The following is a 15,088-nucleotide window of genomic DNA, read 5'->3' as shown; positions in this document are numbered from 1 at the left end:
ATGTGTGCAACTACAACTACTGTGGATGCCAACAAAAAATAGTAAACAATAGATCAACTTACACACATATCCCAATTCTCTGAGCAATCTAACATGTTTTAGAGTGAATAGGCTTCGGTTGACTTGTTACGGTTGGTGAATTACACCCTATCTTTGCGGCCGTGCGTGCGCCATTGTGCCGACGAGACTGTGCAACTTCATGCTCATGCGTGCGACAGTCTTCCAGTGTGCGACAGTCTTTCAGTGTGCAACAATAGTTGATCGAGCTTATAATGTCGCTCGTCTAGCTATACTTGAGTAAGCAATGCAAACGCAAGACATCATCTAACCATCTTTGAATTGTTGTGTTGTGCAACTTTTTAATAATCGTATCCAACTGTGAACTACTATGTGTGCAACTACAACTACTATGGATGCTAACTATGCCGACAAAAGTGTGCAACTACCACAATCATGCATGAGCTATTATGTCGACAAAAGTGCGCAGTTCCTTCGCCATCTCTCGTTACAGCATGTCATGAGCAGAAGATATTCTAATCGGTAATTAATCAGGTTGAGACTTGAGAGCAAAGTTTATGTTCATCCAAAGAATTCATGCACGCAACACCGTACAGCAAAATGAATTCCAAAATGCACGAACTGGGGTTGCAAGACTTGTTCCTCATTGGACCGATCACCGTCAAGCGCTACTCTGATCTGGTCTAGAGCCAGGAGCCCAGGACCCAGTAGGGTGTCGAGGAGGAGGCCCTCATCGAATCACCAAGGAATGAATCGCAGGATGTCAGGAAGGGCTGGAGCTGCTGTCGGGCCGTCACTTCTGGACTTCTGGCCGGTGACAGATCGATGTATTCCGGAAAACCTCATATGGCGCCCCGACGGCTTGCCGAAAACCTCACGGCCAAGGCTAGTGTAACGCAGGCAAGAAGGCGGGTACTGACGAGGAGAAGACGGTGGCGCCGCTGCTCAGGTTCCCAGCCGGCCTGCTCGCATGGATCCTCTGGTCCGCCGTCTCCTCCTTGACCTCCTGGGATTAGACACGGCGAGGACCGGCGGCTCGATTCGAAGGAGAAGGCGAGTTGCCGGACGGGAGAGCAACGGGATACGGCGGCACGGAGGCGGGGTGGGCTGCATCGGCCGGTGCGTGGTGTGGCGGCGGCGGCCGACGCGAGGGGATGGGAACGGAAGACGCAGGAGGATAGCGACAGGTCTGTGTGCTCTTTTGTCTCCTAGCCTGAGCGCTCGATCGCGCCCGCGCAGACGCTTCCAATCGAACGGCTCGTGTTCGGCCGCTCCGGAACGACAAATAGTGCGCGTGCACTTTCTAGCTTATAGGAATATTTTATCCTCCCGTGATTATTGGCTGCAGTTAATAGCAAACCGAAATTGGGGATCCCTTTTATATAGAAACTAAGTACGGCAACAGAGGTGCACGTTATGAGGGGTGGTCTAATCAACGAACCACACCGCTCTAATCCAATGGCTATGGGCTGGTCTGATAGGATGGTAGCTATCAGTAGTCTGATTGCTAGTGATTCCCTATATGTAATGCGGTGTGGATGATTATGTGCAAACTGCTGCAACAAAACATTTTGATTTGGATTGTTACTGGTGGCGGGCATAAGCAAGGAATTACCTGCTACCATATATATCTGTCGTGGGCGAATATGGGCATTTGCCATCGATACAATCGAAAATTATGGTAGACAAGCAATAACGCCTGCCAAGCACCCGCCACTGATGCCATGTTAGCAGTGGCTGGAGGTCCATGGTGAGAGCCCATGAAAGCCACGCCCGCCACTAATGAACATTTAGGACCCGTTCGGAAGCTCTCCATGAGCCAGCTTCATTGTTTCCTCTTGTGAAGCCAGCCCGAACGCGCCACCTTGTGGACGAAAATATTCAATAGAACATCTGCACCGGGGTCGCGCTATCCTGGCCGTTGGTATTCCTTGGGATCGCCAGGGTTGTCATGTGGTCAAAGCCTCTCAGCAGGGTACTCACTCTTAATCCCATCTGTGTCTGTCGGCGTTCGTCTGGAGCTAGGGTACTGTACATGTTCCTGACAGCTGCGATCGAGCCTACCGACACTGGGAGAGGACAAATTCATGGAGATGTATGGCACTGTTTCTACCACAACTATTCACACTGAATACAACCGAGCCGGACAAATTTCTTGGAACCCATGGAGACTCGTTGTACCGCACGCGTCCACTTCTTGCCTCTTGCTCTTTCCATTGCTCCTATTTATAAAAATGAAAAACAGCATAGACGGCCTGTCCATATTCTCGGTTGCTCATGTTAGGAACAGAAACAAGAGTCAATTGCAAGAAACCACCACATTTGCGGCTAGGTTTGCAGAAAACCACCAACTCGTTAATCTGTTGCAGAAAACACCGGAAAATTTGTTAAGTCGTTGCAAAAAGCACTGATTGGGTGATTTGGCCCGTTTGATCACTTTCTGACAAGTGGGGCCAGATTGTAAGGAGCTTAACTGGCAAAAAATTAGCACACACACCCCTAGATATTTACAGAAAAGGCAATCAGGCCCCCGGTGTGGACAATCGCGGCGCACTGGCCTTGCCGACGCGGTGTGGTCACGGGTCGCGGACGCGGGGGCTGGTGGCCGGCATGGCCACGCCGGGAGACGTCGGCGCCCGCGGCGAGTGGAGGCACCCGAACCCGAGCGGCGATGTGGGCACGAGGATCGGCGACGGCATCCCGCGGAGCCGGCGCATGTAGGCCGAGATGGGGGACTCCGCCGACATGCAGACCGAAGGGAGCGCCGGGAGAGGGGAGAGCGTCGGCTGGGCCGGCGACGGCAGGATGGCCGCCGGGCGGGGCGGGGTCAGCGGCGGCGGCCGGATGCGGTGGAGCCGCGACGGGATGGCGGACAGCGGAGGCGGAGGCGGAGGGGCCATGATGGGGCGCGGGGGCGGAGGGGCCATGACAGGCCGCGCCGGCGGCGGGGCCGCCGCGGCCTGGGGCGGCAGGAGGTGGGAGGGGGCGGCTGGGCCGGCGACGGCAGGATGGCCGCCGGGCGGGGCGGGGCCAGCGGCGGCGGCCGGATGCGGTGGAGCCGCGACGGGATGGCGGACAGCGGAGGCGGAGGCGGAGGCGGAGGGGCCATGATGGGGCGTGGGGGCGGAGGGGCCATGACGGGCCGCGCCGGCGGCGGGGCCGCCGCGGCCTGGGGCGGCAGGAGGGGGGAGGGGGCCTGATTGCCTTTTCTGTAAATATCTAGGGGTGTGTGTGCTAATTTTTTGCCAGTTAAGCTCCTTACAATCTGGCCCCACTTGTCAGAAATTGATCAAACGGGCCAAATCACCAAATCAGTGCTTTTTGCAACGACTTAACAAATTTTCCGGTGTTTTCTGCAACGGATTAACGAGTTGGTGGTTTCCTGCAAACCTAGCCGCAAATGTGGTGGTTTCTTGCAATTGACTCCAAAAACAAAGAAAATGAGAGTGAGAGAGATAGAGATAGAGAGTATCCATGAGAGTCCAGCTAGAGCTGGTTAGCTTGTTCTTCTCTATCTTCCTTCACTTGCATGAGCTCCATCTTGTATTCATGGTGGACAAGCGCCCAACTCATGAGAATGAGAGATTCAAATATGGAGAGATCATGCATTTCCCAGAAGATGCAAAGTCCATGGACGTGAAGGATATGGAGGTGAGAACCGGGGAGCTCAATCTTGTAGCCTGGTACTCTGATGGATATGAATGTGAGTCGGCCGTCTGTTTTGTCGTTTCCATTGTTTGCATTCGTGGGCATCTTGGGTTGCAGAACAAAACAAAATGGCACAGAGCCTAGGGCCTGTATCGATTCCAGCTATATGAACCTATGAAGCCCACTGCAACTCTTGCGCCCAATGCTGCTAATAATGTTGGTTAACCCGACCAGGCCATCACACATCTCGAGAACCAGGCCCTGAAGCGACGGTCATGATAGCAGGGCCCCGGCGCAGATGTTCTAAAAATCCGCTTCTGCTTGCTTCACAGAGCTTATCCTCTCGCAATGTAATCTTGTGGAGCAGCAGAAGCATAGCTCCTAAAAAAGGGAAGGTGGTGTTGCTGCAATTTACTGGAGATTACCACCGCCAAGTCAATCCTTGCGTACCGATTTGCCCGACACGCATCTCTTCCATCCCTCGTTGCCCAACTTCACTTCTCCCCTCATCCCCTTTCTCGCCCCGACTATAACCCTAGGAGGGCTCCACCACAACACCGCCGGCCCGCCGCCACCCATCCGACACGGCGCTGGTGCGCTGCCGCGTCCCCGCAGGTTTCCCGTCCCATACCCACTGCGGTCGCCGCCCCATCTCCTTGTTACCATGGCCCATCCTCAACGCACTCGGACACCCGACCCTGCCTCAACTTCCTCCGTTGCTCGCCGTCGGCACCCGGTCGACCTGCTCCGTCGAGCTTGCCGTCGTATCCACGCCAGAGAGCTCACTTCTCGTACCTCCCTCCCTCACGCCGGCTTCCTTCCTGGCTATTTCAAGTTTGTATGGTGGCTAGAGCTACCCTCTGCTGTCGAACGAAACGCTACTCCCATCCCATCAGAAGCTGGCTGTGGCTGGCATCGCAGGAAGCTGGAAAGAATCCGAATGGGCTCTTAGTGCCGCCACCGCTAGCTAGGCATTTCTGTAGTAGTGAGTAGGGTCGGGCAGCATAGTCGGCTTCAAATTACAGTTTTGCTAGAACTCATCTAGATGAGGTATAATTTGCTGTCATTCACCTTTTATAGCCATTGGATGTGATGCTATAAGATGCGTGTGTGCTGACGTGGGTTGTTTTTGTTTTCGTTTTCAAGGTGAATGAGACCAAATTATATCTCATCTAAATGAGTTCTAGGCACTCCCTTCAAACTTCGTGCTTAATTGATAGGCGGAATATAGATCTGGATATTTTTTGGGGCGAGGTCATGACGTGTTCAGTAATTATTTCGGAATTTTTTTTTGGTGTACAGTAATTCACACTAGTCCGACCTGATTCCTGGGTGAAGAAGACTATAGAGCCCAACTCATGATTTTTTGTAGATTGCGTCGCTAAGTACTCCCTTCGTCCCAAATATAAGACGGTTTTAGCACTACACTAATGTCAAAAAACATCTTGCCTATATAGCTTTCTGAAGCGCTTCAGTGATTGCCCCAGGTGCCACGATAGCAGAACCGGCCGCAAGCTGCAACAATCCAGCAATGTCAGTGAATGAGACGGTAATCATGGATCCTTAAGTCACGCTATACATTTCCTGATATACTGCCATATCGATCGTAGAAATTTGTGCGATCTATACCTGCTGATTAGCTCGTATCTTGAGGTCAAGACGGCCACCCGATGTGGAAGCCTGCACGGAGACAACGTCCAGACAGAGGCTCTTGATGGCGTCAAACACTTGTGTCATCAGCAGCTCCTTCCACGGGCACTGCACCTCCAATAGCACCACCTTGTCCAGCATCGTCACGTTCGCGACATTGCTCGGGCTCTCCAACCCTGGCGCCTTCCTCTTGGATCCGGCCGAGACTATCTTCTTCCTAGCGCCGGCGACATGGCTTTTGCTCGGTCCTGTGGTTTCTTTTGGGTGAGACGGTGACCGGCTGGATTCTAGCTGATCTACCCTTTGCTTCAGTTCTCTAAGATAACCTATCGTTTCTGTGAGGATGGATGCTTTGTCCACCTGCAATCCAGCAGTAAAAAAACTATGAAAAACAACGTGTACAATTTGCTAAAGGTAAATGGACTCTACATATTACTACCTTGTGAACGGACGGGACTAGTGACTTGAGAACCAGGAACATCTCGTTGAGTTTCTCCCGGCGTCTTCTCTCTGTCATGACATGGGTGTTGTTGTTAATTTCCTGAGCTCTCACCGTGGTGCGACCGCCATAATTGCTCGCCCATGCACCACCAGCCACAACTTTAGTCAGCAACTTCTGTGACTCCCCAACGACCTGGCCAGGCACGTATTTCAACTCGGATGATCCCTTCCACGCCGTGAAGCAGGATGGACGAGAGCCTTCAGACCTACTTAAAGTGACGATGACATCGTCGGTGCTCGGCATATCCATAGCCGACGCCAGTTCCGGGGAAAACGTAAACTCAAAGGGCTCGTCCATGATCCATCTGTCTTCGAGAGGATGCACGTCCAGTCCACCGAGAAGGATGTGGAACTCGTCCATCTGCTTTGTGAGGCGCTCCAGATTGACGTTGGACAGGCACTGGACCTCCCTTTGCTCAGAGGTGACCCCCTCAACTGTGTCGTTGTGGTCAAAGTCCTCGAACAAGATGATGTCGGTGGCCTCCCTGGTATCGTTTGCTGATGTGCTGGAGCTCGCATCCTTCGACTCCAAGGATGATGGCAAGTGCAGCTCCCAGAAAGACGTGCTGATCCGCTTCACCATGCCGGGGTCCTCCAAAACCTTGGAAATATAGGATACACTTTGTCAATCGTCAATAGCATTTGCTTTACGTGGACGGACGACGACGAAAGGAAAAACTTGGCCAAGTGTTAACGTGGTAGCTACTCGCAAAGGCATTTTTACCGCTAATGGTGGTACGTACTTAAGAATCTGTCCTCAAGATGCGTGCGGCCGCTACACATATATTATCATTTTTCCCACTATACAAAACATATACTACATGAGTACCTCAAATACAGCCTTTTCTTTTAATCGGGTATACCCTTTTCGTTACTGATAACAATAATACAACTCAGATAGAGTTATACGGGGGACGGGAAAGAGAAAAAAGCAAGTTCACGCACTGCCAAAAACCCATTGAACGCATCCGTCATCGATAGTCTCAACTCTCAAATACAACTAGTGGATCCCTCGCCAGTGGTGTAAATATCTGGTCCCCCTTGCCATGAGATCTCAATCCCAATCACTATCCACGTCGATGGCAGTCACCCTCCTATGGGGGCATACATCTAGAGAGAGATGGATAGAGACTGTGTGTAGGGACAGTCGAACAGAGGGAGATGGTGTGTTAAGAGGAACCTAGAGTATCTGTGTGTGTGAGGCAGACACTACTGATTAAAAGCCTTATATATAGGTGGGGTCACTTTTGTTTGTAACCCGCTTCTCTTCTCTCTCTCCTCTCCTCTCTTCTTCAACTAGGCATAAAAGTGATGTGGCATCTCTTGTAGCCCGCCTACATCACTCTATTGTACTTGCTCTAAAGATAATCATAAATATAATATAAAATACATAGTAGTAGGAAAACGCAGTGGAAGACTAGTGTAAATTAATGTACTAAAAAGGAATGGCGCACAAATGCAAAAGGGGCAGAATGGTAGACTGGGACAACACATACAAAAATAGCTAGCATGTATTGGCAAACAAAATAGCTACCCCTAATATTAAAAGGTTACCGTTGAACCCGTCGGCAAGTCGGAAGAACATGCTGAGAGTTACTGAGAACATAAATTGAAACTCATGTGCACCGACCTGATCCGACGTTCCGAGCTCCAGCACACCGCCCATTAAGGGAATGCAAACGATTGTCTGGAAATATGTGAACGGTTTGAGATCAGAGATGTGTATATGTGTGCGTCTATCTATCTATCTATAGTAGGAAGTAATGTGCTGACCTGAATAGAAGCAGTCTGATTTGACCATCGGATGGTGTAGGAAGACATCATGCACGTTTTGGAGTATTATTATTAGTTAAAGACCAAACGATGTTTTCTTATGTAAGGGGGTTGAAAACCCGACCCGCATCATTGCTATACACACATAATATGAGATAAGTAGAAGAGATATACCTTTGCTAAGAGCGCGCGGGGGAAAACTCTGGTGTTTGCGTTCTGAGCGTTGTACAGCCAAACATGTTGATTGCTCGCAAAGCTTTTGCCTGGCAACCTGGTAGTGAGTACATTCACGCCGACAGAAAAAAAAAATCACTTCAGTATGTACATCTTACCACTGCAGTCTATGGTAGCTAGTATCAAGACAGTATTAAACGAGGGCTTCTTCGCCTCCCGCCGATGCTGCCGTCGATCTTCCTCTGGCTTTAGGGCCATGGAGGCATAATGGATCGTGGCTCTTGCCGGTGAGAGTGCTCCTACTTCATTTTAAGTGTTTTTTAAGTTTTATTTAGTGTTTGTGTGCTGCTTAGGAAGGTGAGGCAACATCTGCTATCTGAAGACAAAATAAGGTTCACCCTGCCAAGTCCCTATCCCGATGATGCATCTAACATTGTCGGAGGGCATGTCGGTGAATCTCGCGGGATTCAGTCAGTGTTTGAGTTTAGTGGATATACTTGGATTCGGCCTTAGTTTTGCTGTGTTATATGTCTACATGTTGAATCTTTTCCATCTATGCTTTTCTTTTCTTTTTTTCTTTTCTTTAATGGTCACGGTTGTTGTTCTACAGCGCTGGTCCTTTAAGGCCTTAGCATAAAGACTTCCCTACCGTCTACTACAATTAAGTTTGCCAAGCTCCAATGAGGGAGGGGCGATGAGTGTAGCGCGCCTTGGGCATGCACACCAATGTTTGCAATCGTCGCAAGGTGTTCTACAGAAATGTACTCCCTCCGTTCGGAATTATTTGTCTCGAAAATGGATGTATCTAGAACTAAAATATGTCTAGATACATCCATTTCTGTGACAAGTAATTCCGAACAGAGGGAGTATGTAATTTATGTTACTTCTAGTGTTTTTTTACTGTGATGATGATGAATAGATCGAAAGTTTTTTCTTCAAAAAAAGAACAGATAATACTAGTAAGAGACTAGCTGCAAGGGAGTGTAACAGATTAGCTTGAGGTTTAAGTGCAGGATTTGAAGCTTGGACTCTATGTATTTAATTTAGAAAAAAGAAAAGGCTGAAAATAATTGGACATATGTATGGACGTATTATATATGCTTGTTTATAATTTTCTTGAAGTGATCTTTTCCTGGCAACAACATGACAGTATATATTAACAAGATAACTACTAAAAAAGGTGCAAATTAATATGTAATTTGTAACAAAAAATAGTGCATGTTTGTGACTATTTTCATAACCACAAAATTTGTCTTTGTTATGTACCCGTATATAAAAATAAGGACGACATGAAACATGGCAGGCACATATATCGCATACATCATGGTTGATAACTACGTACCCTTGATTAGGGTGAAAGGTGTAAGTCATGCTTATGGTGTAATACCACTCGCCGTCCCCGAGATCCTCCGGTGACAGTGAGGCGGCAGGTCGCCTTGCCCGATTGTTGGAGTTGCCGGGCAAGAGCGATTCGTGGAGCTCCCTCAGTTGCTTGCTTCTGTGCATGACGCGCTCGTCCGCTGTAAGAGCAACTCTAGCAGGCCCCGTAAAACGTCCCGACCCGTAAAATAACCGTCAAATTGCGGATTGGGACCGAAAAATACGAGCAAACACCGCAAAACGCCCCGGTCCGCAAAAAATTTTGCGGGGCGCGATAAATCTTCTCCCCCAACCTCTATCTTCACGGGCTGGGAGGCCGACCCGAGCTCAACCCCCATCCGGCGCGAGATTTGGCGGGAGGGACATTTCCGCGTCCCCTTTCCCGCTTCCCGCACCCTCCGCCACCATTGCCCCCCCCCCCCCCCCCCCCCGAAGCTCCGGCCGCTCCTCCCCGGCCGTCCTTCGTCGCCATGGACGACCCGATGCTGGCCCCCGTCACCGTCGAGGTCGCGCACACCCCTTTCCCTCGGGCGGATCTCGTCGCCGGCCATGTAGGCCCCGCCGGCGTCGCCCAAGCACACGCCACGCCTGCCCGCAAGCGGCAGGGCAACGTGCTTGTGCAAGGCGGGAATCCGGCTGCCCCCGCCGCGATGGCCCGCGCTCCGGGCGGCAATGCCGCTGTGCGATCCCGGCCGGCGGCGGAGAAGGCCGGCAAGGTCGCGGGCGCATAGCAGAGGAAGGTTCCGACTTCAAGGAACAAATCTTCTTCAACCTCTCACTCCATCCCCCCGCAAGGAGGTGCTCCGGCGATGCCGTTCAACGGTGCCGCTCCCCCCGCGAGCGAGGTGTTTGACGAAATGGCCGGAAGGTATATCTCTTCGGACTTTGGTGATTCTCTTTCATTTTCGCCATTGTTTATCGATAGCTCGTGACTTCTTATCGTTCGTTACAGCGGTGGTTCAAACAATGCAACAACCGAGTTCGTGAACTTGTTGGACACGAACGCGGTTGACATTGATCAAGCCCCCTTCGAACCTTTCGACTACAATGAAATAGAGTGCGGCGTGGACGGCTATGGTTGTGCGGATGACTTGGCTGAGATCGAAGCGGAAGCGTTTGAGAATTCACAAGCAAAAGCTGGGAAAAGCCAAAGATCGTAGAACTACACCATCTTGGAAGATCAAGCTTTGATCAAAGCATGGAGTGCAGTGTCTCTTGATGCATGCACGGGTACTAATCAAACCGGCAAGAGATATTGGCAAAGGACCGAAGATCAATACTTCCGCATTATGAAAAACTACCCCAACAAGACTCCCCGCACATTTCGGTCGCTTCAAGGTCGTTGGGAGAACATCAAGTCTATGTGCAGCCGTTGGGCAGCTTGCTTGGAGCAAGTACGCAATGCACCTCCAAGTGGCACCGTGGAGTCCGACTATGTGAGTTTGCTTTGCCTTTGTTCAAGTTGTGCATCATCATTATGTATCATGAAAAATGATTGCAACATCTTGTTCGCATTGTGTAGGACAAGATTGCTCAACATAGATACAAAGACATGGAAGCTTCGGAAGGCAGATTCTTCAAATTAGAGCATTGTTGGGAGTTGCTCCAAAAGTGCAACAAGTGGAAGTTGATCGACAAAGAGTCCCCACCAAAGAGAGGCTCACTTACAAACATGGATGAAGATGAAGATGATGATGGCCCAAGAAATTTGAACAAGCCCGATGGCGACAAGAAGACTAGAGAGAAGATAAAGAGAGAGCAAGAAGCATCGAGCTTGAGGGAGAAGATTGATGCCATGATGCAATCAAACGAGTTAATGTTGTTGAAGTCGTTGGAGATCAAGAAAGAGTTGGCCGAAAAGAAGGCAAAAGAGAAGCAAGAAAAATGGCAAATGCTCAAAGAAGAGGGGCTGCGCAGAGCTGCCATTGAGGAGAGAAAAGTACGCGCCTCTGAAAAGAAATCGCTGTCATTGTTGCTCGCCGAAGAGAACAAGATCATGTCAATGAACTGCAATGACATAGACGACGTCACCAAAGCATGGCATGATATGGCAAGGAGAGACATCTTGAAGAGGAGAATGGTCGCCTCGGCCGGTCCGTCTGCCAGTTCCGGTGATGTTTTCTCTGCTCCATACGGTGGCAGTGTGGATGATTTCGGTGCGGGAGTTGGAACAAGCGACGGAGGTGGCTACGGTGGCGCCGATGAACTTCAAGATGGACTCCATGGCGCCGAGTGAAGATCGACCCTCAAGATAATGCCGGACATGGGCGCATACCTTTGCATGCCCTCTTTTGCGTAATCAACTTCGCTTTTATTCGCGCGCAAACTGTTTATGTCATTTGAATTTGAACTTGTTTGTAAAGCCCTATGACAAATTTCAGATTTGCAGTTTTGCTGTTTGCGGGTCGTGCGCTGTTGCCCGAGCAAAACCCGCATAGCCGACCCGTAAAAAAGCATATTCCGTGAATATACTTTTTTACGGGTCCGTTTGAGGGGTCTGCATCTGTGCTAGCCCTCGCCGGCCCGCAAAAGCGGTTTTGCGCGAACTGCAAACACGTTTTGCGGGCCGACATTTTGCGGGGTCTGCTAGAGTTGCTCTAAGCTCCGTAGTGGTCGAGCCGGCAATCTTTCTTGTCTTTATCTCGCCGTTGTAGAACCCATCCTTCCACGCCAGAACTCTGCGAAACGAACCGACGGCGTCGACGCCGGACACTATATATATGAAAAGTACGAACTTTGTGGGTTTGCTACAAACCCAAATATGATATCTATTGATACATATAGAGATAGAGAGTGGTCATTTATTCATTACGAGGAGTGGCGTGGGCGCGGGCTGGCGGAAATGACCAAAAGAGTAAAATGCACTAATGGTCATTGAACTTATCGTATACGTTTATTTTGGTCACTGTATTTAAGAATACGGTCAATACAGTCATTATATGCGTGTTGAGATGATTATACGGTCACTGTTGGATCGTATAGCTTTGTATTTCATCTATTTGATTGGTCAAACAAGGCCTTGTCATTGCAAAAAAAAAACAAGGCCTTGTCAGTTTTTTTTCTCTAACTGTGTGGGCCCTACCTGTCAGTGGTGGAAGAAAGGAGTAGGAGGAAATAAAATTATGCGCCCGTGTGGAGTCAAAACCGGGCCCTCGCGCTTATTGCCCGAGCAGGACAACCAGCTCCACCTGTCTCCCGTCTTGTCTAACTTGAGAAAAAAACCATTTATATTTTACTGGATTCACGTGACAGCCATTGCATTTTTTTTCTTTTACGTGCGAGCCATTTGGCATTTAAATCATAATCGTTTCGGCTTCAGTGGTCGGGCCTTTTAGGATTTAAAAAGCTGTTTTAGCAGTACTGTGTACTCGTACATATGATTCACGGCCAAAATTGCATTAGCACTTCCCTCGCAAGAAAACGAGATTGGATTAGCACTTCAATTTCTTTTGTTCAATATGCACGCGTGGACGGTGGCTCGACAGTGACGCGGCCGCAGCGGCAGCTCCAGTAGATTTGGTGGGCGTCATTGCTCTGTTTTTAGCACGAGACGACCAGGGATTTGGCGTGCGGTCATCTTGTACTAGCTAATTATGGCGGAGTGTACTTATCAAAATGGTTAATATATGTCTATATAAAATTTTATTAATAAATGTTTAAATGCATAAAAGTAATATACACGTGTTAAGTACTCCAAATTATGCTTATAAATGCTATCAACAGAAATATATACGTTAGCCAAACTACGCTTGCGATGGTGCAATTTGGTACGCTAAAACTGATATGGAAGAAATCACTATGAATTAGAATGCACTATCATCTAAACCAATAGAATGGTCTTATATGAACATACGCAAAAAAGAAATATCCCAACGCTGTCACGTGAATGACTAGAAGATATAAAAGGGCTTGTCCTCTAATTAGACGCAAGATTGGAGCCAAAGCGGCTGGTCAGCCTGCGCGCATATTAGCTCGAGGTATAGGGTTCGAATCCCCACAGCAGCATTTTTATTTTCCCTCAACTTCTTACTTCCACCCACTGACAGGTAGGGTAGGGCCGCAATAAGTTCAATGACCACTAGTGCATTTTACTCTGACCAAAATATGGCATACGTCCAGTTGATGCTCCTCACAGCAGCAGCGAGCTGGTAGCCGAATTGCTTCCCCGACGGCTGTTCCTGACTGGGAGGAGCTGATAGCGCCATTGATCGATTACCACACTGCTGAGTAGCTATTTCCCGCATGCACAACTCACAAGGTGAGACGCTAGGTCGAGCAAACAAGCAGCAAAAGAAATCGAGAAAGGTATATAAAGTTATATGCATGGTTCGTACGCTGTGTACACGCCGAAAAGTTATATAAACTAGTAGAATGCCCGTGCGTTGTTACGGGCTTTTGAAATATTTTCCTTGAGTTATGTGAACATCATTGAACTTACTCATCGGAATACCAGTTGGAAATAAATGTTGCCATAAATATTTATCGTAATTCCAGCCGGTTTGCTTTATTTTGAGTGCGTCGTTGTTGTGGGATATCATCACTTGCACATCTTTTTGTTGTATAAAACATGGTGAATTTTTGTCCCCTTCCAATCATGTCGCCCCCAAAACCCTCTGAATGGGTTTCTTTTTGAACCCCGACATAATCCATCTCCATCTCTATCATATTCTACAAAATTAAATATATATAGAAATATACCTTTTGAGTATTATATCATGTGCAACATACATACAAAGAAGAACAATTATTTGCATGCACCTCTTTTGGTTGTGTAAAACTCGTTGAATTCTTAGCCCCCTCCATCATCGTTACATCAGGGTCTTTGTCAGTCGACATCTCCGAAGCACAATCAAATCCATCAGTTTTTATGACCTACAAAGGTATTCTAATATAAACAAAGATTAGAATAATTTTTTTATGATGGTGGTATGGAAATATATATTCATTGGACAAATGCTAGAAATGAGCAGTTTCTAGTAGATTGAGTGGCATCCCAATTTTAATAATTTTAGGCTCACCTCTAAATCACATGTTGATGGTTATTCTCACGAATATCTACTATTTAGGGTATGTGGTATATTGCCCATAAAAAACTATGTTACATTTCTCCACGAGCAAAGAACGGATTTCCCCTTTATATAATGATAGTCGGTCATCCGTAATTTCTTGGATATTTTTAAGTAATTTATTGAGAAAATATTTTATGCTATTCTGAATATATATAGTGTACAGGTATAAATAAAGCTTTATTTTTATGATATTCCCATTATACCCCTCCTATACGACTTGTTGTCCTCTCCCGCATGACCGCACTCTATCCACTCCCTCTCCGCACCACTCACTCTCTTGTTCCCCTCCCTCTCTAGATCAGGGCCGTCTCCAGAAATTCGAGGCCCCGGGACGAAAATCAAAATTGGGCCCAAAATTTTTAAAATTCGTATTACAGAAGTAATAATGTATCTAAAGCATACTCTCGGCTTATTATATAATTTCAAGTATGTTTTATTATGTATACAATATTTTGACTTATATCAAATACAAATGCTAAAATATAATAAAAGGGCACTAAAGTAATAAACTAACCTCATGTTCTACCAAAAAGCAGAATCCATCTAGTATTTCTTGAAATGAGATCTTCAATATCTTCATACTAATCTTCTCCAAGAAAATATTGGGAGTTTGATTTTCAGAATTTAACGGAAATTCTTTCACAACAAATCTGTCAAGAGCACCCTTTTGAGATTGAGCTTGCGCTACTATCTTTTGCCTTTTCCTTACGCTTTTTACAACCAGAATCTTGCTTTCTGTTTCTCGAAGACATAACGAGGATTGAGAAATAAACGACTTCCTGTTAAACATAAAAGTGCCTAATTAGTGTGAATCAAAAATATAAAGGCAACTACAACTGATAAAGAATTAACTTAATTTCGTCCTACGCCTATTC

The 15,088-nt window shown here is 47.8% G+C and overlaps 2 protein-coding genes across 2 annotated transcripts; both read right to left on the bottom strand.

The window, feature by feature from the left end:
• Positions 1–2,594: 2,594 nt before the first annotated feature.
• Positions 2,595–3,154, bottom strand: LOC123096985 (pollen-specific leucine-rich repeat extensin-like protein 3). The gene is made up of 2 exons (XM_044518767.1): positions 3,040–3,154; positions 2,595–3,007 (listed from the first exon to the last, which is right to left on the bottom strand). The coding sequence occupies exons 1-2, from the start codon at positions 3,152–3,154 to the stop codon at positions 2,595–2,597; spliced, it is 528 nt and encodes a 175-aa protein (XP_044374702.1).
• A 1,961-nt stretch (positions 3,155–5,115) lies between these two features.
• On the bottom strand, positions 5,116–13,388 carry LOC123100078 (anthocyanin regulatory R-S protein-like). The gene is made up of 9 exons (XM_044522068.1): positions 13,240–13,388; positions 11,957–11,989; positions 11,748–11,822; positions 9,107–9,298; positions 7,765–7,861; positions 7,448–7,504; positions 5,756–6,418; positions 5,296–5,676; positions 5,116–5,181 (listed from the first exon to the last, which is right to left on the bottom strand). Exons 1-9 carry the CDS (start codon positions 13,386–13,388, stop codon positions 5,116–5,118), a joined length of 1,713 nt encoding a protein of 570 aa, XP_044378003.1.
• Positions 13,389–15,088: the final 1,700 nt, after the last annotated feature.

This window comes from Triticum aestivum, chromosome 4D (assembly GCF_018294505.1).
Source record: "Triticum aestivum cultivar Chinese Spring chromosome 4D, IWGSC CS RefSeq v2.1, whole genome shotgun sequence".
Classification (NCBI taxonomy): domain Eukaryota; kingdom Viridiplantae; phylum Streptophyta; class Magnoliopsida; order Poales; family Poaceae; genus Triticum; species Triticum aestivum.
Note: the sequence above shows the minus strand (reverse complement) of the source record. Positions and strands in the feature narration are given on the sequence as shown.

What these genes read in the sequence shown, in the direction of transcription:
- LOC123096985 (XM_044518767.1), bottom strand. Translation starts at nt 3,154, where the DNA reads ATGGCCCCTCCGCCCCCACGCCCCATCATGGCCCCTCCGCCTCCGCCT. An exon ending in GCCGCCGCTGGCCCCGCCCC is followed by an intron (nt 3,008 to 3,039) that starts GCCCGGCGGCCA and finishes TCGCCGGCCCAG; the next exon opens with CCGCCCCCTCCCACCTCCTG.
- LOC123100078 (XM_044522068.1), bottom strand. Translation starts at nt 13,388, where the DNA reads ATGCGGGAAATAGCTACTCAGCAGTGTGGTAATCGATCAATGGCGCTA. An exon ending in GCCGGCTCGACCACTACGGA is followed by an intron (nt 9,299 to 11,747) that starts GCTTAGAGCAAC and finishes GGGGCCTGCTAG; the next exon opens with AGTTGCTCTTACAGCGGACG. An exon ending in AGCTCGGAACGTCGGATCAG is followed by an intron (nt 6,419 to 7,447) that starts GTCGGTGCACAT and finishes TATATTTCCAAG; the next exon opens with GTTTTGGAGGACCCCGGCAT.